At 38.1% G+C, this 26242-nt stretch overlaps 1 protein-coding gene across 8 annotated transcripts in view; it reads left to right on the top strand.

Annotated features, from left to right (window-relative positions):
- PSD3 (pleckstrin and Sec7 domain containing 3) overlaps window positions 1-26242 on the top strand; it is a 780457-nt gene that overhangs the window by 202256 nt on the left and 551959 nt on the right. Inside the window, exon 1 of one of the 8 annotated variants that reach the window (XM_053216469.1) lies at window positions 17-183. The exons of the other annotated variants lie outside the window; for them this stretch is intronic. Coding sequence (XP_053072444.1) covers window positions 163-183 — 21 coding nt within the window. The 5' untranslated portion in view covers window positions 17-162. Of the gene's footprint in view, window positions 1-16; window positions 184-26242 lie in introns of those variants that run through there. 8 annotated transcript variants of the gene reach the window in all.

The raw sequence follows: 26242 nt of genomic DNA, 5'->3' as shown, positions 1-26242 counted from the left end.
GCCTCCGCCACCGCCACCGCGGGGCTGCTTGCTCGCCTCCACTCGGCTGTCCCGGGAGCCCAACAAAGAGCGCGCGGCGCCGGCCGCCAGCCCTCAGTCGCTCCCTAGGCTCCCTCGGAGCGCCCGGTGGCCCGGCGACAGTTTCGGCGCGGGCGATGGAAGATGGAAGGAAGAAATGCCGCGGTGAGGCTCGAGAACCGCCGGGGGGCTGAAGGGCGTGTAGGCTGGAGCGCGGTGCTCACTCAGATGGGGTTTGCTTTGCTTTGTCGCTCCTCCGTGCCTCCGGGTTCCTGGGCCACTTGTGTTTGTGCCTTGATGTCAGGTTCTGGTAACAGTTTTCCTTTTTGCTCTTTCTTTGTGTGCGTTAGGAACCCAGAAGGGTCAGCTTTGTGGTGTTAACGTTGAGGTGATTTAATTCAACCCTCCGCTTTGAAAACCTGACTTGGGAGAAAAGCCTGAGTACTCATACTTGCTGAAGGATCAAAAGAAGGGAAGCATTAAAGAGGACTTGCGGTGCCAATTTTTACTCTGCCCAAGTCAGCTCTTGTATTTAGGGGCTATCATGTTTCTCTGTCAGGGAAAATAAAAACCAAAAAAGCAAAAAACGAAAACAGCAAAAATACCCCCAAAACAAATTTGCATTGAGCGAGCAAACGGGAAGATTATTTGGTAAATATTCTCAGTATCTTTTAAAGACGTTTCATTCTGTTTTACATGCATTTAACTTTTATCTGCTGTTTCAGCTGTGAGTTATAGCAAATTATGTTCTGAGATTAAAAAAAAAATAGGTTAACACTTAGAGAACCTGGGTTTAGAATGTTGTCACTGACCTAAATAATAAATGTTTAGTTTTACCGTTCCCCTTGATGTTAAACACCCAGTAGACAGAAGAAGTAAAGGGAATTAGTTTTATTTTATAGAAACTGATTTGCTTGACAGTTGGCTCCAGGGTTTCCACTCCAGAGTAACTAACTCTTCTTCAGTGGGTCGAGGTGTTGGTGTGGGGATAAGGCAGATCTTGAAAATTACACGGAATGGGATTCTGAGAACAAATGCTTCAATTTATTAACTATAATTTACTATATAAAAAGGATTTTGAAAAGCCCAATAGCCCGGTAAGCAAGAGAGAATTTCTGCTGTCAAGGAGCTGCTTTCTAGTAGGAGAGACTTCTGCATAGGTTACGATCCAGAGGAAGGAGAGCTTCTGACCTAGGGGCTTGGAAGTCCTTTGAGGAGCTAGTGGTTCAGCTGCACCTTGAAGGGTGGGAAGGATTTGGCTGGCTTTTTGTGTGTGTGGGAAAGGATGTTCTCTGCTGGAGGAAGAGAAATGCACTTTCTACCCTATTGCAAGAAATGCTTTACCATCCTTTCTTTTCTTAGACTATTTACAAATCAAGAGACTTTTCTTCAAAAAAGTCATTAAATTCCTCTTCAGTTAAAAATGCAGCATACTCAGCAGAACCAGCAAAACAATACAGATAAATTAATACCTTCCCAACCAATTTTTAGTGGCTTGATGCATGTCTTTAGAACAACTTTCGTATATCCATTCACAGATCATATCACCAATATATGACTTGTCTTGTCAGATATTTCATTAACGTATGCTTTTTATACTGAAAGGAGCCAAGAGGTACCATGGAAAGCACTTGGGCTAGTAGGTAGGACGCCTGGCTTGTAGGTTTTGTTACCGACTGAGTTTTTGCTGTTGTCTTGGGCAAATCGTTTAAGGTCTGTAGCTAAAATTTCTTCCTTTGTAGGTTGAGAGAATTGGGTAGATGCTTCCTCAGAGCCATCTAGCACTATATTTTATGGTATAATGCATAAACATGTACATGCATTACTAATTCAGTGATGTACTCTTCACATTCTATCTCTTAATTTGTGTTTGTGAATGGATTGTCACTCTTATCCTGGCCATTGAATGTGGGAGAGTGATTAAAGCTGCAAAGCTAAAATACCCTTATTTTAAGGTAAAGTTCCACAGTTGAATGTTATTTTTAAAAATGCAAGCATAAGAAGCTTGATTTGCAAATCTGAATTTGTGTTGGCTTTAAAAAATGTTTTGTTGACACGCTTCACTTCATTTGTGAACAAAGAGTAATACATACTTTACTATGTACATTCTACTTAAGAGGTTCAATTTTGCTTTTAAGTAGCAGCTAAAAAATGAGATACTTTAGAAATCCTTTTAGGATAGTAAATCTTGGGAATTTGGAAATAAAAATAAAATAAGACAGAAAATCAGCTCATTGAAAAAGGAAAAATCAGAGATGCTTTCCATAAATGGCTATATTCACTTTTTAAAAAGTTGGTGTTTATATATTTGTTTGTTCATCCTGATGGAAATGTGAGTGGGATGTACTCTGGCATTACATTAAAAAAACATGTCCAAGGCATTACTGCTTTTAGAGGTGATTTTTTTTTTCCTTTAGAAATTCTGGAGTCATCTGTCCTGCCTTATTCATAAATGGACACACCATTGTGGTAATGGGTTAATTTCAGTCATGGTTAAGCTGAGGCAAAAACTATGTGAACATTAAACTGTGTATGTGCTCCAGGTTGGTTTGTTTCAGGTTTATCTGAGGTATGTTGTCATATGGCAATTATCAAAAGAACAGTTCTTTGGGCTTGGGTTAGGAGGTGAGTAATGGATGGTGATCTTTCTCAGTTTTTAGAAATGAATTCAGATATGGTTGACGTTTAGGCTGTCTGTGAAAAATAATCTGGCGATCAGTAGGTGACCAAAGTTCACTTACCTCAGGACATGAGTCAGGCTCACAGAAGGCTGGGGATTTAGTTTAGTTTCAAATCAACGTTTAGGGATTCTTCCTCTGTAGTCTGGGTTAAACACGGAAGTCCCTACTTGCCTTTGTTAAGAGTGGAGATGATTTATCTTGAATACTGCCTTTTAGTTCTTTCTGAGTTCTTTCACAGTTAAACCAGCTTAACCTTACTTTAGAAGAGTACAGGATCCAGGTGAATTTCTCCAGAGCATTTGTTCAGAGTGTCCCTGTCTGGACCGTTTGTGCAGTTTGTGATATTGTATGCAGATTCAGAGGTTTGCTGGAAAGAATTTTAGTGGTGGCATTTTTGAGAGTGTCCCTTTGTACTTTTCCTGTGTTTCGGAGTTACAAAGACATTTTTCACATGCTGCAAATTAGTTTTAGTGCAGTGGCTACAGTGGCGATGTCAATCACTGTTGCAGTTTACAGTGGAGAAAATGGATAATTTGCAGCATATAGTTAACAAGTTATTCTTACATCCAGATCACCAGATTTCTGTGCCTCATTTGAAAATAAGGTGTAACTCATAACAATAATGAATCTTTGCTTATGCTATCTTTTTTATATAAAAATAGCACATGTCCCTGCAGACCTTGTTTTTCACTGTTCCCAGAAGGTCAACAAACTGGGGCCCTAGTCGGCAGGGACTTTGTTGACAATCCAGGGCACAGACATGGTGAAGCTTTTCTCTTGGGGACACTTCTGGTGTGAGGGAGTCACTAGCTCCTCTCCCCTTCTTCCATGTAAGTGCGTGGCCTAGGCTAGGGCCCGCCACTCATTTCTTGGGGCTTGCTTGACTTCAAACAGCCATCTAGTATGAAGCTCCCTTTTCTTTGGCCACAAACCATTGATATGAGTCAGAATAATTGTTCATGTTGATGGATATTTTCAAGTTTATTCTTGGAGTTAGGGATTTAGGGTAAGTGGAAAAGTGAGCATTTTGATCCGAGCCTGGGGCTCTTTTCTTACAGAGTATTTTCCTGTGGGTTGTCCAAGCAGCAGCATTTTCTTTGAAGTTTCACCTTAAGTCCTAACTTCTGGAAAAATGCTTATTTTAAGCATTAAAAAATTTTTTTTTGATGTTTATTTTTGAGAGAGAGAGAGCGAGGGGGCACGCAAGCAAGCATTCAAGCAGGTGGGGGAGGGGCAAAGCGAGAGGGAAACACAGAACCTGAAGTAGCCTCCAGGCTCTGAGCTGTCAGCACAGAGCCCAACACCAGGCTGGAACTCATGGACTTTATGAGATCACGCCCTGAGCTGAAGTCAGCCTCTTAATGGACTGAGACACCCAGGCGCCCCTTATTTTAAGCATTTTAGAAACCTCACTTAAGTTTTCAGGAGATGCATTGTTACCATCATAGCTAATACTGATTGAGATCTTACTGTGTACTTTCACAGATTACCTCCTCTAGTCCCCATGACAACCCCATGAGGTCAGTACTATCATTATCTCCATTCTGAAGTCTGGAGAGGTTAAGTAACACAGCTAATAAGTGGCAGAATGAGATTTAAATTTGGCAGCCCAATTTTCTTAACTATTCTGCTTTTATGTCCTCAAAGTTAGCGTTGTGTGTTGTAGAAACTGAACTTTTTGGTTGTCATATTTGGATTCTGTGGGTCTTAGAATCTGAAATTGGATGACTAATAAACAACCATTATTTTATATATGTGTTGCCTTAAATAGTAGGACCAGGATTGTTGTTTGGCTCAAGAGATGGAAATTGTGTAATTTTCTTTCAAAAACACCTGTAGTGTCTAAAGGGATCATGTAAGTTCATATAGTTATAAGCAATTTATTGAAATTCAAAACAAAGCAGACCAACAATTTAAAATTGAACTTTCACCTATTTTAACTTATAATTATGTCACCTCATAGAAGTGATCTAGGCTTTTTTTTTTTTTTTTTAAATAACTGTGGGTATTGACACACAGAAGGCTAATTTTTTCTTCTTGTGAGCTGGGACTTAGGTTGCTGAGAAAAGGACCTGAAACAATGAAGAGGAGAATGGGGAATGAGCTGAGAGCGTTAATAAAAAGATCAGGCGGCAGCTGCTCCCCTTTCTTTTGCCTTCTGTTCCCAGACTTTTGCTAAGAAAAAGTGAATTATAGAAATGGAGCAGCTTGGTTTTTTCTATGGCTATTTGGTCTGTGGACAAGGCAAGTAGAAAAATGTGAATAGAAGAAGTTATAGCTTGTTTTGTTTGGGCTTCAGAAGATTATTGGTTAAGGGCCTGTGGAGTTGCTTTTCTCTGTATATGAACACATACCCTTTTCTGAATTTTGATTTTCAGCAATCCTTTCCAAGAAGTTATTTGATAGGCACAGTATAGATGGACTCATAGGACATTGAGGGAAGGGGAAATCTAGGTGTAAAGTGAGTGGCACAGACAGTGCAGTTTAATGATTGCTGCCTTTGTGGTTAATAATATTTTCTAACAAAATTATATTGGGAAAACACTGAGAAATGGCAGCAGGTCATGTGATCTTTCATAGCATCTCCTCTGATCTTTCCTTCATCTCTCTAAATGCTGCCGTCAACCTGCAAGTGTTCGAAGAAGCACTTGGGTCTTTCCTTGGGTCTGAAACTATTCATTGGAATATCAATGAATAAATTGATAAATTTAGGTAAATTTAAATAGCCTCATGTGGCAAGTGGCTAATATATTGGGTAACATAGCTCTAGAGCAAAAATGCATTAATAGATGGCATTGGCTGTCCTATGCAGTCATTTCTCACTTGACCATCTGGTTGCTTATGATGTGTTTACTGATTAGGCCTTGCTAAGTTTTTAGTTTTGCACATGGTTACTCCATCATGTCAGATAAGTACAAAAGCAGTGAGCGTGTATGGAAGCATGGGATTTTAATGGAAATGAAAGTGAAGGTAAAATCATTAAATATGCTGAGAAGGAAGGAAAAAAATATATTTGACAATAGGAACTATTCTGGAAAAAAAATAAATTGTGTAATAGGTAGCATGCAGTTGACAATACTCAGCAAGGTGGAGGAAAACCTTTGATAAAATGGAAAAACTTGAGTGTCTGGCTGAGAGTCCACTATGATATTAGTGAGTTGTTTGAGAACTTACAGAGATGGTGAGAATGCTACAGTTGACCTTTTCTGTTGCAAGCTGTGGGTAGTTCCATAGTTTCCAATCCCCTTTGATCTGCTTTTCATCACAGAGAGTATCCAGGTGGGTAGTGGTTGATATCCAAGTGGCTAAGGTCTTTCCTGGGCCCCCTGCAAAGCTGTGTTGGAGAGCCAATAGATTTTCAGTGCAGATGAAACTAAGATGTCTGAATAGTATAAATATTGGCAAGGAATGTGCCTGGTTTTATTTGTTTATTTATTTAAAATTTTTTTTAGTTTTAGAAAGAGAGAGCTATGTCATATAGGGGAGAGGGGTGGAGAGGGAGAGAGAGAGAATCTCAAGCAGGCTCCACGCTCAGGGCAGAGCCCAATGCAGGGCTCAATCCCACCACCCTGGGACCCTGACCTGAGCGAAAGTCAAGAGTTTCATGCTCAACTGACTGAGCCACCCAGGTGCCCCAAGGAATGGGCTTGGTTTTAAAACTACACATTAGTAGAGGTGCTTCTGCACCATGGTTAGAGATAGAGAAAACACTAAGACTGTGGAATGGTGAAAAAAAATCTTACTCTTTTTCCCCAAATACCTTGTAGTGACAAGTCTGGGAGGTGGACTTGTTTGCAGGCTTGAGTGGAATTTGTGTGAAATCATGAGAGAATTCTCATGGTTAGGTCTCTGCTGGAATACATTCTAGTTTTTGAGTTTTGTAGCTTGTGGTGAAAATACAGTGATTGTCACCACCTACTGTGCAAAATGTGGGGATAGGAAATGGAGAAGGAATAACATGTATTCTATATATGTTACATGCCAGATTCTATATGAAGGATGTATGTGTGTGTGTGTGTGTGTGAATTTATATATTCTTATATTTTCTTTATAATACTGTAAGATAGGTGGTATGCCCATTTTTAGAGGATGGAATTGAAGCTCATGAAGGTTTAAATGGGGTTCTTTTTTATAAACAAATTGATTGCAATAAAATTTACATACCAAAGTTTTAAATGGGATTCTTTTTGAAAACAAATTGATTGACATACAATTTACATACCACACAACTCATCCAAGTAGACAGTCTACTTTCTGTCTCTATGGATTTGCCCATTCTGCACAATATATGGCCTTTTGTGACAGTCTCCTTTTTAGCACAATGTTTTTAGTGCTCATCCACGTTGTAGCATGTATCAGTATTTCATTCCTTTTTATGCTGGATAATATTCAGTTGAATGTACAGGGTACATTTCATTTGTTCATTCATCAGATAATGGGTTGTTTCCATTTTTTAACTATTGGGAATAATACTGCTTTGAACATGCACATACAAGTTTTTGTGGAGACACAGTGTTTTCATTTCTCTTGGGTATATACATAGGAATGCAATTGCTGTGTCATATTATAACTCTATGTTTAACATGGAGGAATTGCCAAACTGTTTTTCACAGGGTCTGCACTATTTTACATTCCCATCAGCAATGTGTGAGAGTTCCCATTTCTCTATATCCTTATCGACACTTGTTATTTTCTGTGTTTTTGATTTTAACTATCTTAGTGGGTATGCAGTGTTATTTCATTGTGGTTTTCCCTAATGTAGTTGAGCATCTTTTCATGTGCTTGTTGGCCATTTGTAAATTGTTGGAGAGATGTCTGTTTAGATCCTTTGCTCTTTGTAAAATTGGGTTGTCTTTTAAAATTATGTATTTGTCTTTTTATTATTAAATTATAATTTTTTTTGTATATTATGGATACAAGTTTCTTGTCAGATATATGCTTTGCAGATATCTTCTTCCGTTTTGTGGGTGGTCTTTTCACTTTCTTGTCTTATCCTTTGAAGCCTGTGAGGTTCTTTATCTTAAGCAAAGTGTGGGAGGGCTTAGCACACTTAACATACTTACCAAGGTTAGTCAACAAAATGACTTGTAAAATGGCTTGTGTAATGAATGTCATTCTTTTTGTTTGTTTCTGGTTGGAGAACAAGGTGGATTTACCCTTTGCTTAAACTACTCAGGATTGCAAAGCTTTCATGTGTACTGAAAGCAAAATTTGGAACTAGACTTTGCTGTACTGAAAATAGTGCTTTCCTCCTGGATTAGAGAACTGCTTAAAAGGAAAAAGAGACTTTACCTAAAAGAGCCCTCTTTTGAGGTCCTGTAATTTTATGATCTAAATAGTGTTTCCTATATTTGTCTGTTGCAGGAATTACCTGGTTTTAGATTTCTAGGGCTGATTAAAGGTTCTGGTTCAGTAGTTCTGAAGTGGCACTTTTCATCAACACCTCACATGATTAGAATCAGGAATGCTTCAGAAACTGATCTAAACAGGTGATAGTAATGACCTTTTAGTGGTTGCTAGAACTTAATTAGACCTCTTTAGTGGGTGTGGCCACGAGGTGACAAACATCCCTCACTGAGGGTGATTACAAACAGCAGATCCAGCCAGTCTGGCTACTTTGCTTAGGGAAGCTACTGATCTTGATCCAACACAACCCACAACACAACACATCCAACCTCAAAATTCTCTTCCCCTCCCCTCGTATAGTAGAGATGGTTCCACTATAAAAATTTAAACCAGATTCACAAACATTTTCAGGTCATCCTCTTGAGAGTGTTACTCTCTCCTTTTCCTACTCTTTAAGATGTGTTCATAATTTTCTTACCATTGTTGAGTCCCTGGAGGCCTTTCATAACCACACAGGTTCCCATGTAACTGGATGGTAGGTTATACTTTCCAGGTCGGGGGTGGAATTATTCTCATTCTAAAAGTCACACAGCTATTGAGTAGTAAAACATCTTTTTTGTACCCTATATTGTTAGTGCCTGTAGTGCATGGGCACTATGGATGCTGAGAGGAAAATTCTCCTACTATGTGTAGTGCAGAGTAGTCACTCAGTAAATAAATGTTTGTTCAATGGGTGAGGTGAAGACTACAGTCTATTTAATAGCTAAGTTTAGGAACCCTTCCAAAAATGTATGGACACAGTAGGTGCTCTGACCTGTAGCCTTGTGTTCCGGTGGAACAGAATTTCCAGAGTCAGCAGATTTCTGAGCTTAACGTTTTTTGCTGTTGGCTTCATTGTGGGGTTTTGTTTTATCTCCTGTTTTAGGGAAGTGGAATTTCCCCCTACTTTGTAGACAGTGTTCATGGTTTGCTTTTATAGCTCCAGTTATGTGACTTTCATTGTAGCTTTCTTGCAAATGACAACCTAGACCACAAAAGATAAGAGTAATGTGTCACTGAATTTCCTCACACAGGTCTTTCCCTTATGGCAGAGGCATCTGATAGAAGTAGATAAAGATATGAGCTGTGTTTGTTTGGTGTGATGTAACGGTTTCAGAGACCTGTTTCATTTATTCTTTTAATTGTATCATTTTTCATTCTTGATTCCCTTCTTCCTACCTTTGTGTGGTTTGTATGTCAGTTGATTGTCTATTATGTTGATTGGTTCTGTTTGGGGGAAAAAACTATTAAATACAGCATAATCTAAAATAAGCTTAGGTAAAGATATATTTATGTTAAGATATTTACATATTTCAATTTAATTTTATTTATATAGAACAGTATTTGTCTATTTCAAAGAACTTGATAGGCTTAGAGCAAAGACAAAATTTAATTTATTTATTATTTTTTATTTTTTTATGAAATTTATTGTCAAATTTGTTTGAATACAACACCCAGTGCTCATCCCAACAGGTGCCCTCCTCAGTGCCCATCACCCACTTCCCCCTCTCCCCCATCTCCCATCAATACTCAAGTTTGTTCTCAGTATTTAAGAGTTTCTTATGGTTTGCCTCCTTCCCTCTCTGTCTCTTTCCCCTCCCTTACCTCCCCCTGGTCTTCTGTTGAGTTTCTCAGAATCCACATATGAGTGAAAACATATGGTATCTGTCTTTCTCTGTCTGACTTATTTCACTTAGCATAACACCCTCCAGTTCCATCCATGTTGCTACAAATGGCCAGATTTCATTCTTTCTCATTGCCAAGTAGTAATCCATTGTGTATATAAACCACATCTTTATCCATTTGTCAGTTGATGGACATTTAGGCTCTTTCCATAATATGGCTATTGTTGAAAGTGCTGCTATAAACATTGGGGTACAAATGCCCCTCTGCGTCAGCACTCTGTATCCCTTGGGTAAATTCCTAGCAGTGCTATTGCTGGGTCATAGGGTAGATTTATTTTTAATTTTTTTAAGGAACCTCCACACTGTTTTCCAGAGTGGCTGCACCAGTTTGCATTCCCACTGACAGTGCAAGAGGGTTCCCGTTTCTCCACATCCTTGCCAGCATCTATAGTCTCCTGATTTGTTCATTTTAGCCACTCTGACCGGTGTGAGGTGGTATCTGAGTGTGGTTTTGATTTGTATTTCCCTGATGAGGAATGATGTTGAGCATCTTTTCATGTGCCAGTTGGCCATCTGGATGTGTTCTTTAGAAAAGTGTCCATTCATGTCTTCTGCCCATTTCTTCACTGGATTATTTGTTTTTCGGGTGTGGAGTTTGGTGATGTCTTTATATATTTTGGATACTAGCCCTTTGTCTGATATGTCATTTGCAAATATCTTTTCCCATTCCGTTGGTTGCCTTTTAGTTTTGTTGATTGTTTCCTTTGCAGTGCAGAAGGTTTTTATCGTGACGAGGTCCCAATAGTTCATTTTTGCTTTTACTTCCCTGGCCTTTGGAGACGTGTCAAGTAAGAAATTGCTGTGGCTGAGGTCAGAGAGGTTTTTTCCTGCTTTCTCCTCTAGGGTTTTGATGGTTTCCTGTCTCACATTCAGGTCCTTTATCCATTTTGAGTTTATTTTTGTGTATGGTGTAAGAAAGTGGTCTGGTTTCATTCTTCTGCATGTTGCTGTCCAATTCTCCCAGCACCATTTGTTAAAGAGACTGTCTTTTTTCCATTGGATACTCTTTCCTGCTTTGTCAAATATTAGTTGGCCATACATTTGTGGGTCCAATTCTGGAGTCTCTATTATATTCCATTGGTCTATGTGTCTGTTTTTGTGCCAATACCATGCTGTCTTGATGACTACAGCTTTGTAGTAGAGGCTAACGTCTGGGATTGTGATGCCTCCTGCTTTGGTTTTCTTCTTCAATATTACTTTTAAAAGCCACAATTTTAGAAGCACTATTGAAATAAATATATCTGTGATTATGTAGTCAGTGAGAAAAATGTTTTAATTTATAATATTATCTATCAAGAAGGTTCACAGGGGAGTTAAAGGATAATGGTAATTTCTTGGCATATTTGTATCATGAATCTGAATATATGACAAATATTTTTAAAATTTTATTTTGTTACTATATAGTAAAAACAATTTAAAAATAAACCACTGTTGGTAGGATTCTCTTATGGTCATTTAATGTATTATTTCTAAAACATTGCATTTAGCTTTCATGGAAATAATTCTTTCTTATATACCCATATGTAATTGTTTTACATAATATTTAATTGAATTACACAATTTCAGTAGCAAGTGTAACCAGCATAAGTCTGTTTGGGAGCAAACACAGTTGATTCTTCGTAACCATCTTCTCAAAGGTAGGAGGAGAATTTGATGAGCTTGCCACAATCTGTGATTACTAGCTGTGAGCACCAAGTAATAATGGGCATCAGCTAGGATGTTTTATAGGGTGAAGTTCATCCTGGAGTTGGCTAATTGCAGATTGGTTAAGAGCTTCTGCTGTGTACATGACTTCCTAGACATAACTTCAGAAACAAGCAAACATATATAAGAATAAATATTATAAGGTAGAGAAATTAAGACACTATTTTTTTAAAAGTCAATTAGGGTTTTATTTGCCTTCTGTATGAAGTCACTTCATTCCTGCTTAATTTATTTGTGCATCTAAATGTTTTTTGAAATTATTTTGCTTTCCTTTTAACTTGGAAGATAATTTCTTTTAAAATGTGGTTTGTGAAAAGATGACCTACCCATGTCTATCTATTGAGTGAATACATTACTAAAGTATAAAAAAAATCCTAAATTCTTTGTCTTATATTTAAGCTCAGAGGGTTATTGGAAACAGGTTATACCCAGATTTTATATATTATTAAAACATTAAGTGCTTTGTACTTTGTGTCATAATTTCTCTATCTTTTTTAGAAGTCACAGCCCATTATACTGGCCTGGCGACTTCACCTGCTTCAGGGAAGGTGCACTTATTGGGACTATCTTTTCATTGTGCTCTGGTGAAGCATGATCTAGGATCTTGAGAAATCCTAGCACCTTTGGAGTGTTTTAGAGTATCTCTCAGTTTAGAGAACTATTATTTTTACAATTAGTCAGTTTTTTGGGGCGTCTGGGTGACTCAGTCAATTAAGTGTCCAATTCTTGGTTTTGCCTCAGGTCCTGATCTCACGGTTTGTGAGATTGAGCCTTGCATCAGGCTCTGTGTTGATAGTGCGGAGCCTGCGTGGGATTCTCTCTCTCCCTCTTTCTCTGCCTCTTTTCTTCTCATGTATTTTCTCTTTCTCAACAAAAAAACAAAAAACAAACAAAAACAAACCTTAAAATAAAAACCAATTACTCAAGTTTTTTATAAGGTTAACTTAATTATCAAATTGGAGCAGCTTTGTTTTTCCACAATATCTGAATGTGTATATACATAATGGTGCTGTATTAAAATCTAACCCTTTGCAAAGGTTGTAAAGTATGCTATCATAGATCGTATACAGGTCTGTATCAGTGTCATCTTTCATTCACTCATATATTTATTAAAGAAATATTTATTGAGTGCTTCCTATGCACCAGGCATTATTTTAGATACTGGGGATACAATGATCAACAGAATACATAAAACATTCTTACTTTTTTTGCATTTCTTTTTTAATTTTTAAAATTTTAATTTTTTATTTTATGTTTAGAGAGAGAGAGAGTGTGCATGTGTGTAAATTGGGGAAGGGCAGAGTGAGAGGGAAAGAGAGAATCTTAGCAGGCTCCATGCCCAGTGCAGAGCCTGACCCAGTACAGGAACCCAAGCCTGAGGTCAATACCTGAGCTGAAATCAAGAGTTAGATGCTTAACTGACTGAACCACCCAGTCGCCCCCAAAATTCTTACTTCTGCAGGGTGTGACAGACTGTGTGCAGGTGTGTGAATTACTATGAGGAAAACTAAAACAGAGGAAGGAGAAGAGGAATGAGGGGGAGTTGCAACTATAAATAGAGTCATCAAGGATGGCCTCACGCAGGTGACTTGTTATAAAGGGCGTGAGGAAGGTAAAAGAGTCTTGAGGAAAGAGTACTTCAGAAAGAGTGGACAGCAAGTGCTAAGTCCTGAGGCTGAGGCATGTTTCCCGCCATCCAGGAACTATCAGACCAATGTGACTAGAGTAGAGTGAGCAAGAAGGAGAACAGACACTAGTTCCTGTGAAGCCTCTGGTCTTGTAGGCTATTGCAAGGGCTTGGTCTTGTACTTAGAGTGTGCAAAGAAGCCAGGGAGAGTTTCAGATAAAGATGTGACATGATCTGGCTTATGTTTTAAGAGGATATGTTGCTACTCATGCTCTCATGAGACTAAACTTAGTGAGGAAGGGCAGAAATAAGGATACCAATTAGGAGGCTATTGTGATAACCTAGATGAAGGATGGTAACTAGAGTGGTTATGTTTTGAAGGTGGAGTGGAAAAGGTGTCTTGAGTGACAGAATGTGAGATGTGAGTGAGAGAAGGCAGTGGTGAATTGCAGGGTTATTTATTGACTTGTGCAGCTTGAAGGCTATTGTTGTATTAAGTATAGGGAAACACTCATTTGGGGGGAAAGATCAGGAGTGCAGTTTTGGAGAGCCCAGCTGGCAGTTGGATATACTACTCTGGGTTTCAGGGCAGAGGTTCTGGACTGGAGGTAGACACTTGGGAGTTGTCAGAGTATAGAGACTGGATGAAATCCACAAGTGAGTGTAGGTAGAGAAGGAATGAGGTTCAGGACCCTGGGCTACACTGAGGTTGTGAGATGAGATGGAACCAGTAAAGGAGAATGAGAAAAAGCAGCTAATGAGGAGAGTGTGGTGTCTCATGAGCCAAGTGAAGAACCTGTGTGAAGGGCAGCGAATCAGATACTTCCAAGATGAGGGTCCAGAATTGACTGAGGAAGTTAGCAATGGGGATGTCACTGGTGAGTTTGACAATAGCAATTTTACTGGAGTCATAGGGACCAAAAATTGGTGAGGATTCAAGAGAGACCAGGAATAGAGAAATGGAAACATAAAATGTGGACAAATATCTTAAGGATTTTTGCTGCAAAGGGAAGGTGAGAAATATAGCTGAATGGAAAAGTGAGGTCAAGAGAGGTTTTAAAATGGGGAAAATAGCAGTATGTTTGCTGGTATAGGAAAGAGGAAAAAAAAAGGAATGAGCTTTCATGTAGTAGCATAATTCTCATCCAGAAGAATGTTGGTTTTGTTTGAAACAGCTAAAATCATTTAGTTTACTATTGTAAACACTAATTCTTGTTAATGCAGTTTGTATTTTCAACATAAAAAGTTCTTCCTTGTCGTATCCATCAAACATCAAATTTTCTTTTCTGAGCCCTTAAATAAATGATGTCTTGATACGGATAGTTTCTGTTCATCTTATTTAGCCTAATGTAGTCCTTAGTTCTGCACTTAGGTTATCACAATAGCCTCCTAATTGGTATCCTTATTTCTGCCCTTCCTCACTAAGTTTAGTCTCATGAGAGCATGAGTAGCAACATGTCCTCTTAAAACATAAGCCAGATCATGTCACATCTTTATCTGAAACTCTCCCTGGCTTCTTTGCACACTCTAAGTCCTTAGTTCTACATGGGCCTGAGGTACACTTAATTCACACTTTCTTCAGTAGCTGATAACTTTTTATATTTTTAAAGACTTTATGTTTTAAGAGCAATTTTAAGTTCACAGCATAATTGAGAAGAAGGTACAGAGATTTCCCATTTATACCCTGCCCCTGCCATTCACATCCATTTTCATTTGATCCCACAACCCCCCCCCCCCCCCAATAAGGTAGATAGGTACCATCATGACTCATGTTTTTACAGATGGGGAACCTAAGGCCAGAGAGGTTTAGTAATTTGCTCCAGGTTACACAGTGGGTAAGTTGAGGATTCAGGATTTGAACTATAGACAGTCTGATTCTAGAGCTTACTTTCTTAAAGTCTGAACCTAAGGGGAAAAAAATAAGCTGAGAAGTAGTACCTCTGAACTCTCATTCATTGCTGGTGGGAATGCAAAATGGTACAGCCACATGGGAGGACAATTTAAAGATGCTTCTTTAAATTATATGATTGAGGAGTAAAGAGTAGAGATTACTTGCTTTGTGAAATGAATATGTTCTAGAAATTTGAGCACAAATTAACTCTAAATAAATCACATTCTGTTTGCCATTAATTTGTCTTAATTTGAGGGTTGCTTTATCTTGATTTCTGACTGATCTTCAGTTAAAACGGAGCCTTAACACTTTATTATTCTGTCATCAACAGTTGATACTCATCAACTCTGACTTGGGGGAAAAACAGCTAATAATATGTAAGGTAAACCTTTAGTGTAAGAGAGAACTAGAGTTTGCAGCTTGATTGGGGAGATAAGATTCTAATACTGATGAAATGTTAAAACTTATTAAGAGAAATCCAGTAACAGCAGCAACAACCATTTATTGAGCGATTACTATATGCTAAGCATTGTGCTAATAAGACTTTGCACATATTAATCATTAAAATGATACTGTAATGAATGTTTTTCTCTTCCTCAGTAAGTTACATAAGTGCCAAAAGCAGTACCACTGCAGTTCGAAACAATTAGATTCTGTGAGAATTACTGTATTTGATTCTGGGGATCATATTTTAAGACAGACACTAACAATGAAAAGGCAGTTAGGTAGCTGAGTGGTAGGTGAGTGATCAGAAAATAATGTGATGTTTAGGAGAGGTTGTAGAAACTGTAATCTTTAACCTAAGGAAAGAAGACTTAGTGGATAGTTAGTTGTCTTTAAGTATTTGGGACAATGAATGTGATCTGAAGAGAAACATGACTATGGGAAAGGAATACACTTTTCTGTCTTTCTGCAAAAAATACAAAAGAAAAATGAACAAAATAACAGATTTTTATTTCTGAATAAGAAAGAAGTTTCTCAAGGAATGGCTTGACAACTAAACCAACTTTCTGTTCAGATGTGTTTGGATACAGACTAGGTCCTTACCTGGATATTTTAAATTGAATGCTTATATTTGGAAAATTTGGACTATAGGAATTGACCATTGGATGAGTTGTCTAGTTCTTCAAATGAAAGACCCTTCAAAGTTCTTTCCATTCTTGGGAGTTTGTGATTTTGTCATCAATTATGTTCTAAAATCAGATACTTTTGTAATATAAATAATTATCTCGGTGTGTACATTAAATTGGAGATTGTGATTTAATAAGAATGTCAGAGCTAAGTAGGATGAAATCTTGTAGTCTCACCTCATTTTGCAAATGGGGAAACAGAGAAAGTTAGAGAAAATAAAGCTCTAGTTGGACAAATAGGTATTGACTTCAGTTCCAATGCTTTTTTTTTGGTTACCATTACTAATGTATAGGTAGACTAAATCACTTACAGCACATTTTTAAAGGTCCCTTTTAATCTTATCCAGAGCTAACAGAATGAAGCAACTGTCAGTTCATTTTTTTAATTAAAACACTTTTAAAAAATGTTTATTTATCTTGGGGGGGGGAGAGCACGTGTGCACGAGCGGGGGAGGGGAAGAGAGAGAGAGGGAGACACAGAATCTGAAGCAGGCTCCAGGCTCTGAGCTGTCAGCACAGAGACTGATGTGGGGCCTGAACTTGGGAACAGCGAGTTCATGATCTGAGCTGAAGTCAGACGCTTAACTGACTGAGCCCCCCAGGTGCTCCTAGTTCATTTTGTTCTAAGCAGGACACACTTGAGTCCATTTTGTTGTTGTTATCTCATCCGAACTTGGAGCTCAGTGATTTTCCTAAAAACAAATTTCTGTTTCTTCATGGTGTTTTATTTCCTTGAAGATATATGTATGTTCACACTGAAGAAAGGTACAGTGGCTCTGAGAATGTGTTGTTCATTCAACAAATATGTATTGAAGGTCTCTTGTGTGCTTTACCAAGCACAACTGTACTGTCTTAGGCTTTTACTCTGAGATGGGAAACATCAAATTGTTTTCTGTAGAGAATGAGATTTGCTTTCTTCTTTTTCTCCTCCTCCTCCTCCTGCTGCTGCTGTTAAGGTATGCTGAAATATAAAAGGATTCTCCAGGAATTTCAGCCAGTTGTAGTCTGCCTTGATTTAGTGAGACACACCTTTTGGCTGGTAGGCACAAGATTGGAATAACTAAAGTTCCAGGTTTATATAAGCTATATATAAGTTCACATCAAGTTATGTAAGTAAGTTCGTAAGAAAACAAGTATAAACCTCTTGAAAATATTCTACCATATACCAGCTTGAAAAACATAACTTCGTAGTGGGATTTGACAGACCTGGGTTTGAATCCCACCTCTCAATGGTGATTTTATTTTGAAATGTACTAATTCACTGAGCTTCCTCATTGGTGAGGAAGTTTCCTCAGTTTCCTTATTGGTGACATGGGGGTAAAATCTTTTTCATGGAACTTTTTGATGATTAAATGATTAAAATGAGTCCGTGCATGTGAAATGCTTAGCTCAGTGCCTGGCACATTGTAAACATTCAATAAAAGGATGTAACTATTACAATGATAATTTACTTAAGGGAATTTTAAGAATGGGTAAGTTATTTTAAAGATTTGGGGTGCTACCTCAGAGCCTTAATTTATTTTTAGTTTAGATGATGTCTTAAATACCTTTGTCTAAAAGTCCTGACATTGACACAGTGCTTAAAATAATACCTCTTTCTTAACACTGTTTTGCATGCATATGAATTAATTCTTTCATATGTCATTAGCTGTTTTTGTGGTGTCACAGTGTGGCAAATTCTAGAACTTTCCTCCACATTCTACAGACCTTCTTATCAGTTTTGTATCAATTCTGGAGGTTTGGCTATTGATTAAAGCAGGCAGGGAAGGTCCTCTCTGAATAGGTCATAGTTGACCTCTAGCCAGAGGACACCCAAGGGACTTGTTCATTTTGAAGGTTTCTTGGGCTGTAGGGGTGTGTGTGTGTGTGTGTGTGTGTGTGTGTGTGTGTGTGTGTTTGTGTACTCTGTTATCCAGAATCTTTGTCCTCCCAGAGAGTAAACACAGCACCTTATGATTTTGTGGACAAGTTCACCTCTGTAATGTTTTTTGTTGCCCTTATTGTTAAGCTTGGAAATTCAGTCTGGCTTTTAGTTTGATATTGTATCTATGGCACTATCTGGTAAAAGCATAACAATGTTGACTTGCCAGTCTCTAAGTGATACTAGGAGAAAGTTACGTGTAAAACCTGTCTTTATGGTGCCCTCCTTTCCTTGGACTATGGCTGTCAGCTGCTTGTAGCCCAGTTCTAGGTCTTCTTTTCCTGGCGCTTTCTTTAGGTATCACATAGCTGAGTTGATAAATTCATCTGGATTAATGGGAGAGGGTTAGAGGACATTTAAACTGCTTTTGGAGGCACTATTTTGCTTTCCTTTCTCATCAGTTATTTGAAAGTACTTTTGCAAAACTGAGACCACTGTATTAATGTAACATTTCAGCATTATATTCAGTGGAGCCGTTAGTGAATAATCATGAGAATTCTAGATCATGGGAAAGGTAGGTTCATGGCAGGTCTCTGGTGAAGATATGGGCATGTACAGCCTTAAAAAAATTTTTTTTTAATGTTTACTTATTTTGAGAGAGAGAGAGAGGGAGGGAGGGAGAGGCCCAGGTAGGGGCAGAGAGAGAGGGAGACACAGAATCTCAAGCAGGCTCCAGGCTCTGAGGTGTCAGCATGGAGCCGACACTGGGCTCAAACTCATGGATTGAGAGATCATGACCTGAGCCGAAGTTGGACACTTCACCAACTGAGCCACCCAGGTGCACCTAGCCTTTCTTTGTGTACTTCACATTCAATGTCACGTTAGTTTTAGCAAATATGTTTAAAAAATTTTTTTTAATGTTTACTTTTGAGAGAGAGAGACCCTGAGTGTGAGTGGGGGAGGGGCAGAGAGAGAGAGGGAGACACAGAATCTGAAGCAGGCTCTAGGCTCTGAGCTGAGAGCACAGAGCCCCATGCAGGGCTCGAGTTCACGAACTGCGAGATCATGACCTGAGCCGAAGTCGGACACTTAACCACTGAACCACCCAGGTGTCCCTTAGCAAATATGTTTTTTAAATGGCACCTGCTATTTAATCTTAGGGGTTTTCTGTAACTCATTTAACCAGTTCCCTGTTATTGAATACTTAGGTGTTTCTAGTTTTTTATTGTGATGACATAATACTATATATATATATGCTTTACATATAAAAGCTTTTATATAAACTTTGTGTCTATGTCTGTGTTTCTGCTTATTTCCATACAATATTTTCCTTTAAGAGGAATTTGAGAGTCAAAGCTGTGAATTCTTTATGGCCCCACCAAAAATCCATATTCCTTTCTGGAAAGGTGGCACCATTGACATTTTACCTACCATCATATAGAGTCAGACAAAAACGTGTAGTTTTTAGGTGATACAGGTTAGGGCTGGCTTCATTTTAGCTATTATCCTAACTTTACACCTTTAAAAAAGAGGTGGTGGAATCACAGAGCTAAAATGTTTAGATCTAGATCTAGAAAAGATCTAGTCCTACTTTGATACTTTTATCCATGAGGAAACTGAGAACTACAACAGTAAATTCATTTATTCAAGATCACATGGCTGGTAATTGGCTAAGCCAGGATTAGAGACTTGACTCCTTTTTGTCCTGTATCTTTTCTTCTTCAGCTTGAACCTGATATACCAGAGAGATTTGTCTCTAGGACTGAACTAGAGGGGAGTGGGACCAGCCTTTATTTATTTATTTATTTATTTATTTATTCATTCATTCATTCATTCATTCGTTCGTGATGCATGCATGCATGCCACAGCATAGTGTCTGTTTAGTATATAGTACCCTTACCTATCATCTGGCCCCCTGGCATGCTTGTTGCCCATATTTCCAGCGAAGTTCCTAGGCTTAGTTTTGATAGGCTTAGCTTGAGTTATGTGTCTATTTCTGTAGCCAAAGGGAAAGGAGTACCTTGGCTAGGTCTGAGTCACATGGTCACATGCATGGCCCTAGGTAGGCCCTAGGTGGTAACTTAAATGGGGCTGGCCAGAAGAAACATATGCCATATAGAGGAATAGCAAGCACAGAGGCCAGGGGTGGGCTAAAGCTTAGCATATGAAGAATGGAAAGAAGTGAGTAAGGAGGTATTAAGATGGGGAGATATGGAATGGAGGGAAGCGGCTTAAAAGGTAGGCAGAAGCCAGATAGTGCAGTAGGGTGCTTGGATTTTATCCTGTGGATATGGGAAGTCGTGAAATGGATTTAAGCAGTTTGGCATTAAAAATTTTTTTTATGTTTATTTATTTTTGAGAGAGAGAGACAGAGACAGGGAGTGAATGGGATAGGGGCAGAGACAGAGGGAGACCCAGAATCTGAAACAGGCTCCAGGCTCTGAGCTGTCAGCACAAAACCCTATGCAGGGCTTGAACCCACAAACCATGAGATAATGACCTGAGCTGATATTGGATGCTTAACCAACTGTGTCACCCAGGCACCCCAGCAGTTTGGCATTTTAAAAAGATCACTCTTCATTCCATTCTCACACTATAGGAGGGAAGCAGGGAGACCACTCAGGAAGCTCTTTTAGGTGAGAAAGGAAGCTTTCTTGGATGGGCGTGGTGGCAGTTGTGATACACACAAATAAGCCACATTCTGTGTAGATGAGTAGAACCTGATTACTGATGGGCAAAGAGAAAGGGAATGAAATAGATTTCTGGCTTGATTAATACAATGGATGGAATTGCCATTATTGAGATTTAGCACTCTTGTTGATATTGTTCTGTGTTACTCAGTTCCTTCCACCTAGACTTCTTGAGAATAGGATTAGACATCATCTCTTCATCATTTATTCTAGCACAGTGTTAAGACATATGATAGGCCCTTGGTTTGGCAGGGTGGGAGGAGGCTTAAAGTGACAACAGCAAATCCTGCTTGTTAGGATATACGTTGTTGATTTTTAAATTTGTTTAAAATACAAATTATGTGGGAAGAAACTGCATCAGCTGCATTTTATGGAAAATGTAATCAGACCTCGGTTAAAGAAATCTGCCCTAATTTATTGACAGCTGTAACATTTTCTAATCTGTGGTATTCTCGTTAAATCATCTACCTTATTCTTGTTTTCCTGGGTAATTTTTTTTTCTTTTTTTTCCTAGAATGAGTGTTTTTTCTTTGGCGTTCTAACATAGTAAAAGTAAAACAAAACCCTATGTAGCTAGCCACATTGTCTTTGGGTGGTCCCTGCACCTTTGATACTGCTCTGTTCCTTTTTTTTTTTTTCTCTTTTATCAAAAACCTCATTCTGAGGTGCCTGTGAAAAAGAGGCCCAGATCAGAAGAAATCAGTTGAGTGGCCCAGCACAGCTTCCTGAGGTTATAGGGCAAACTAAACCTCTTCCTATAATGTGCTTCTAACAGGTAAGCACAGTGGCTAGCGGGTCTCAGGAGATGCTTACCGATGTTGGTTACTCATCCTTAACCAGTGCTTTGGTTTCTCTTAGTCATGGCTGTTGTTCTTTCTGGCATGGTTTTTGTTTTCTCCCAAGAGAAACTTTAAAACAGGAGGAATTGAATAGAGGCAGCTTGAAAAGAGATGAATACAGAACACAAGCTACCGTTAGCTGGTGTCCTCACTGTGCTGGCCACTGCTGACGTAGAATACTGAAACAGCCTTAATGGTTTGCTTGGCCCAAGTTTGCAGTTGGTTTTGAAGCCCCCAGACCAAATGGCAGGCTCCAGTCCAGCAAGTACATACCTTCCTTACTCACCTTCTGGGGCAAAAAACGTGCTTTTTATTCTGCTATTCTCCATTTGCTACAGATCTTTAAAATGATGATTAAGAGAATTTCAGAAACCAAAATTATTTTCCCTAGTCTTATTTGTATATTTCTGAAGGATTAGAAATTTAAGTTCTGTTCCTTAAAAATTTCTAAGGAAAAAATGTACCAAAACTTTAGGGTCTCTTCCACAGTCTCAAATCAATCCTTGTTTCTGTAAGTGGTGGTGTCACTAAATGTTCTTAAGGAAAAATTGTTGAAGGAGGTAGAGCTGTGGAGGGGGGCTCGGCATATGGAGGTTGGGTGAACATTTTGAGTTAGGTAATTAGGCAATTACAACCATGTGGAACAGAAGCGATGATTAGACTAATTAGTTAAGGCATTTTGTAAGTGCCACTTTGACCCAAGGGTAATGGCCTAGAAATGCTGCCTTTCCTGATTCATTTGATTGACGAAAAGCAGGTTTTACACGTGGGATTTACTTATTTTTAAAATTAGGGATTTGCCTGGTTTTCATCTGTTTTCAGTTTTATGTCTCTGATAACAGGCAGGTGTATTTGATTTAGGAGTTTTGGGCCAGGACTTTACTGCTTTTGTTTGCATCTCCTTAAAAGCACTGTTGTAGTGGAGCAGATTGAACAGGGTACCTTTAGTCAAGCAAGTCTTTGCAAACAACCAGAGTGTTCTATTTGGTCACTATGCAAGTAACTTTCTAGTGACAAGTCTCTTTCTGATCATTTTTGTACACCTAACTTGTTCATGTATACATTTATTTATCTACCATTCCTTGGTGTTTGTTGTGTGCCAGATACTATTAGATGCAAAAGATACAAAGATATGTAGCAGTTAAAGATTGTTTTGTTCAGTGTTTACCCCAGTTGCCCCAAATGCTTGGCATTGTAGATTTGTATGTTCAGATTTACCTCATGCAATTGTAGCTGATTTTGCAAAGCAGATTTAAAAACAAACAAACCAATTTCCGTATTCTGAATCCCATTTCTTTTCTTGTAATTTTAAAATTTAAGCTACATCTCTTCAAAATATTTGCTTTTTAAAAAATATCAGAAATGCTGTTTATTAATATGGTATTAGGTGTAATTTACCAAGTACTTTTACACATGCTATGTTGTTGGATCCTGCCATCAACTCTGAGTTAGGCAGCCAAGCATTATTATCCCTGCGGTAGCACCCTCATACTGGGCCCATTGTGTGGTGTTCAAAAAAGTTAGCTGATTTCCCTCAGGTGTTCACAGCCAATACACAACAGAGACAGAACGTTACCTCATTTTCTCACTCCTGGCTTATTTTAGTCTTCTCTTACATGCTCTCTTAATGGCTGAAGTAGGTCCACTGGGTTTAAAGAATCTTTTAGGGGCATTCAGCAATAAGTAAAGTATGTTTAATTCTTCAAAAACAGCATTAGTAACATATATACCAATCAGATAAATGAAATAGAGCACTATTAAAACATGCTTGTGAGATCTTTTTCAAACAGTGAACATTTTGTGTTGATTTGACATTCACCTTACTTTAGGTAAGAGCTGGTAGGCTTTATGAAAATCTGTAGTGAGGTGAAGAGCCAGACAGACCTTTTTGAATCTTTTGAGAGTATTTTATAGTATATAATGGAGTAATAATACCAACCTTGCAGGAGTGTTCTGAGGATTAAATGAGAAAATTCATGTAAGCAAGGTGCTACTTAGTCATGAAATACTCTATACCTGGTAGCAAAAACAAAGTAAAACAGAAACAAGTAAAAACCTAAACACCAAAGGGGAAAATAAAGCTATTTTTAGGTGCCTTTGTTTATTTTATAATTGAAATTCTAATTCTCATTTTTATCTATTTATTAATGTGGTTTCTCCAAGAACCTTTACTGGTAATGTAGAGGTGATCCATCTCTATGTATGTGAAAGTATCAGAAAAAAAATTTTTTTTTTCTGAGAGAGAGAGAAAGAGAGCGCATGAGTGAGCATGAACAGAGGAGAGAGAGAGAGAGAATATCAATCCTAAGCAGGCTCCATGTTCCACGTGGAGCCCAACATGGGACTCGATCCCAGAACCCTAGGATCGTGACCTGAGCCAAAATCAAGAGTCTGTTAGTCAACCAACCGAGCCACCCAGGTGCCCCCCAGATAATTCTTTTTAAAATAAAACCTTCCCAGTTCAGTGTGACCTTTCACAGTCAGTCAGAGTTAATGAACCTCTTTATCAATTGAGGATTTTAAAGACTTGTTGCTCTGCCACCCAGCATCTTGTGGCCTAGGAATTTGAGACACAATGGGAATCTTAGTCTTTAAATAGAATTTTGGGTAATAAAATGAGGTGGATTATCAATAGAAAAGCTTGATTAAATGATTGTAACATAATATTATTAACTCAGTCACAAGATATCCATTAAAATCAAACTAATTAGGAAATATTTGATTGGTTTCTAGGAAAAAATAGAAAAGGTTATAGAGTGACTTGCCACCCAAAATCAGGAACAGAGAACTAGAATTGATTTGGAGACATTTCATGGTACTAAAATACATCATTCTAATACTTAAATATTTAGAGAGAAAAGAAATCCAAAAAAAAAAAAAACTGTTTAAAATATTTTATCTATTGTATGGGGTAATAATGAATATTGATTACATTATTTGGATAATATTTTTGGATAGTGCAGAAATTTTGACAACTCAATATCTTCTATAGCTACAATTAAGCAATTATAATAAAACTTATAAATTTATTACATTTAAAACATTGAAACATGTTCCTTAAAAAGGTCAGATGGTTCCTTTAGACCATTTTTTTATGGAATTTTTAAAAAAATGTTATTATTCCCTTTTATATATTTTAAATGCATGTACTTAATGTTCAACTTTTTTTTTGATGATTCATGTTGATTGTTTTCTAGTATTCAGTTACAGTGATGTTGTCTTTATGGGTTATAAATCTGTATCTTAAAGGCATTACAGGAAGTTATTTTAATGTATGGTAACCAGGTTTTAAAAAAGAGCCTAATAACAGTTATTGTTTTTAATGTTTATTTATTTATTTTGAGAGAGATAGAGACAGCATAAGCAGGGGAGTGGCAGAGAAAGAGGAAGAGAGAGAATCTAAAGCAGGCGCCATGCTTTCTGCACAGAGTCCAACGTGGGGCTCGATATCAGGAACTGTGAAATATGACCTGAGCTGAAACCAAGAGTTGGATGCTTAACCAACTGAGCCACCCAGACGCCCCCTAATAACAGTGTTAGTTAAATTTTGCTATTTAACAACTAGATTTTCAGCCCCTATTGTAAATGTACACACAGAATCTTAAGAAAAAATGCTCTAAGTACTTTTCAAGTATTAGCTAATTTATTCCTTACAACAACCTAATGAGGTTGTTTTATGATTGTCCTCATTTTTTAAAGTCACAGGGCAGTTAAGTACCTTGTCCAATAATAAGTAGTAGCATCTAGGTTTGAATTTTTCATCTGGCACCAGAGCCTTCAGTCTTATTCACCAAGGTAGGTCTTTTTGTTCTGTAATGAGTGGACTTCGTTTATCATTTTGGGTAATTGGTGGCCTGGTTTGTTTCCATCCTGATTTTTGTATGTTTTGAAACTTTGTGTTCACTCATTTGTTCATCACATGTTTATTGAACATCCATAATGTGGTGCTGAGGGTTTAGCAAGTAATCCAGGTAGGCCCTTATCTGTTGGAGTTTAGTGTTTAAAACAGTCCTTGAATGTTAGTGCTTGATGGCTAGTAGGAGGGAAGACAAATGTAGCCAAGTGAACTTACTGTGAGGTCAGAAAGAACTCCCTGAGAAGCTCAGGGCTGAGAGGTGAGCAGGGTTAAGCCAGACTGGGAAGGAGGTGTGAGGAGAAGATGGGCGACATTCTAGTTAGAAGGAGCAGCCAAGTGCAAAGGCTGAGATGAGAGGCTGAGTAAGTTGTTCAGGGAACTGCATATAAATCCATTATGACTGAAGCTCAGTATTTTGAATTGAGAATAGAAGTGGTGAAGGGTGTAAATAGTGTAAAAGTGTTTTAAGATCAGACATAAGAGTAAAAGAGTTGATTAACTTTATGTTTTATTGTAATTTCTGGGATAACAAAGGTATAGAAACAGAGCGTACAGCTTCCATACTTGCAAGGGCACAGAGGCAAGAAAGGAGGTTAAAATAGATGGGATAACTAGCACAAAATAAGATGGTAGATGTAAACCCAAATATATTTATAATTACATTAAATGTGTATGGACTAAATTAAAGACAAAGATTGTCAGACTGATAAAAATCAACCAACCAAACAAGATGCTGCTTTTACTTTATTGATTCCCACAATATGAGAAATGACAAGTAGTGACCATGAAATAATATACCCCCATCTCGTTACCTCTCCTTGTAGTCCACAAGCTGTCACCTTCTTGGGAAGGGTACTGGACTTCCTGCTGTAAGT

This window comes from Acinonyx jubatus, chromosome B1, assembly GCF_027475565.1.
Source record: "Acinonyx jubatus isolate Ajub_Pintada_27869175 chromosome B1, VMU_Ajub_asm_v1.0, whole genome shotgun sequence".
Lineage (NCBI taxonomy): Eukaryota > Metazoa > Chordata > Mammalia > Carnivora > Felidae > Acinonyx > Acinonyx jubatus.
This window is presented reverse-complemented; position numbering and strand designations above follow the sequence as displayed.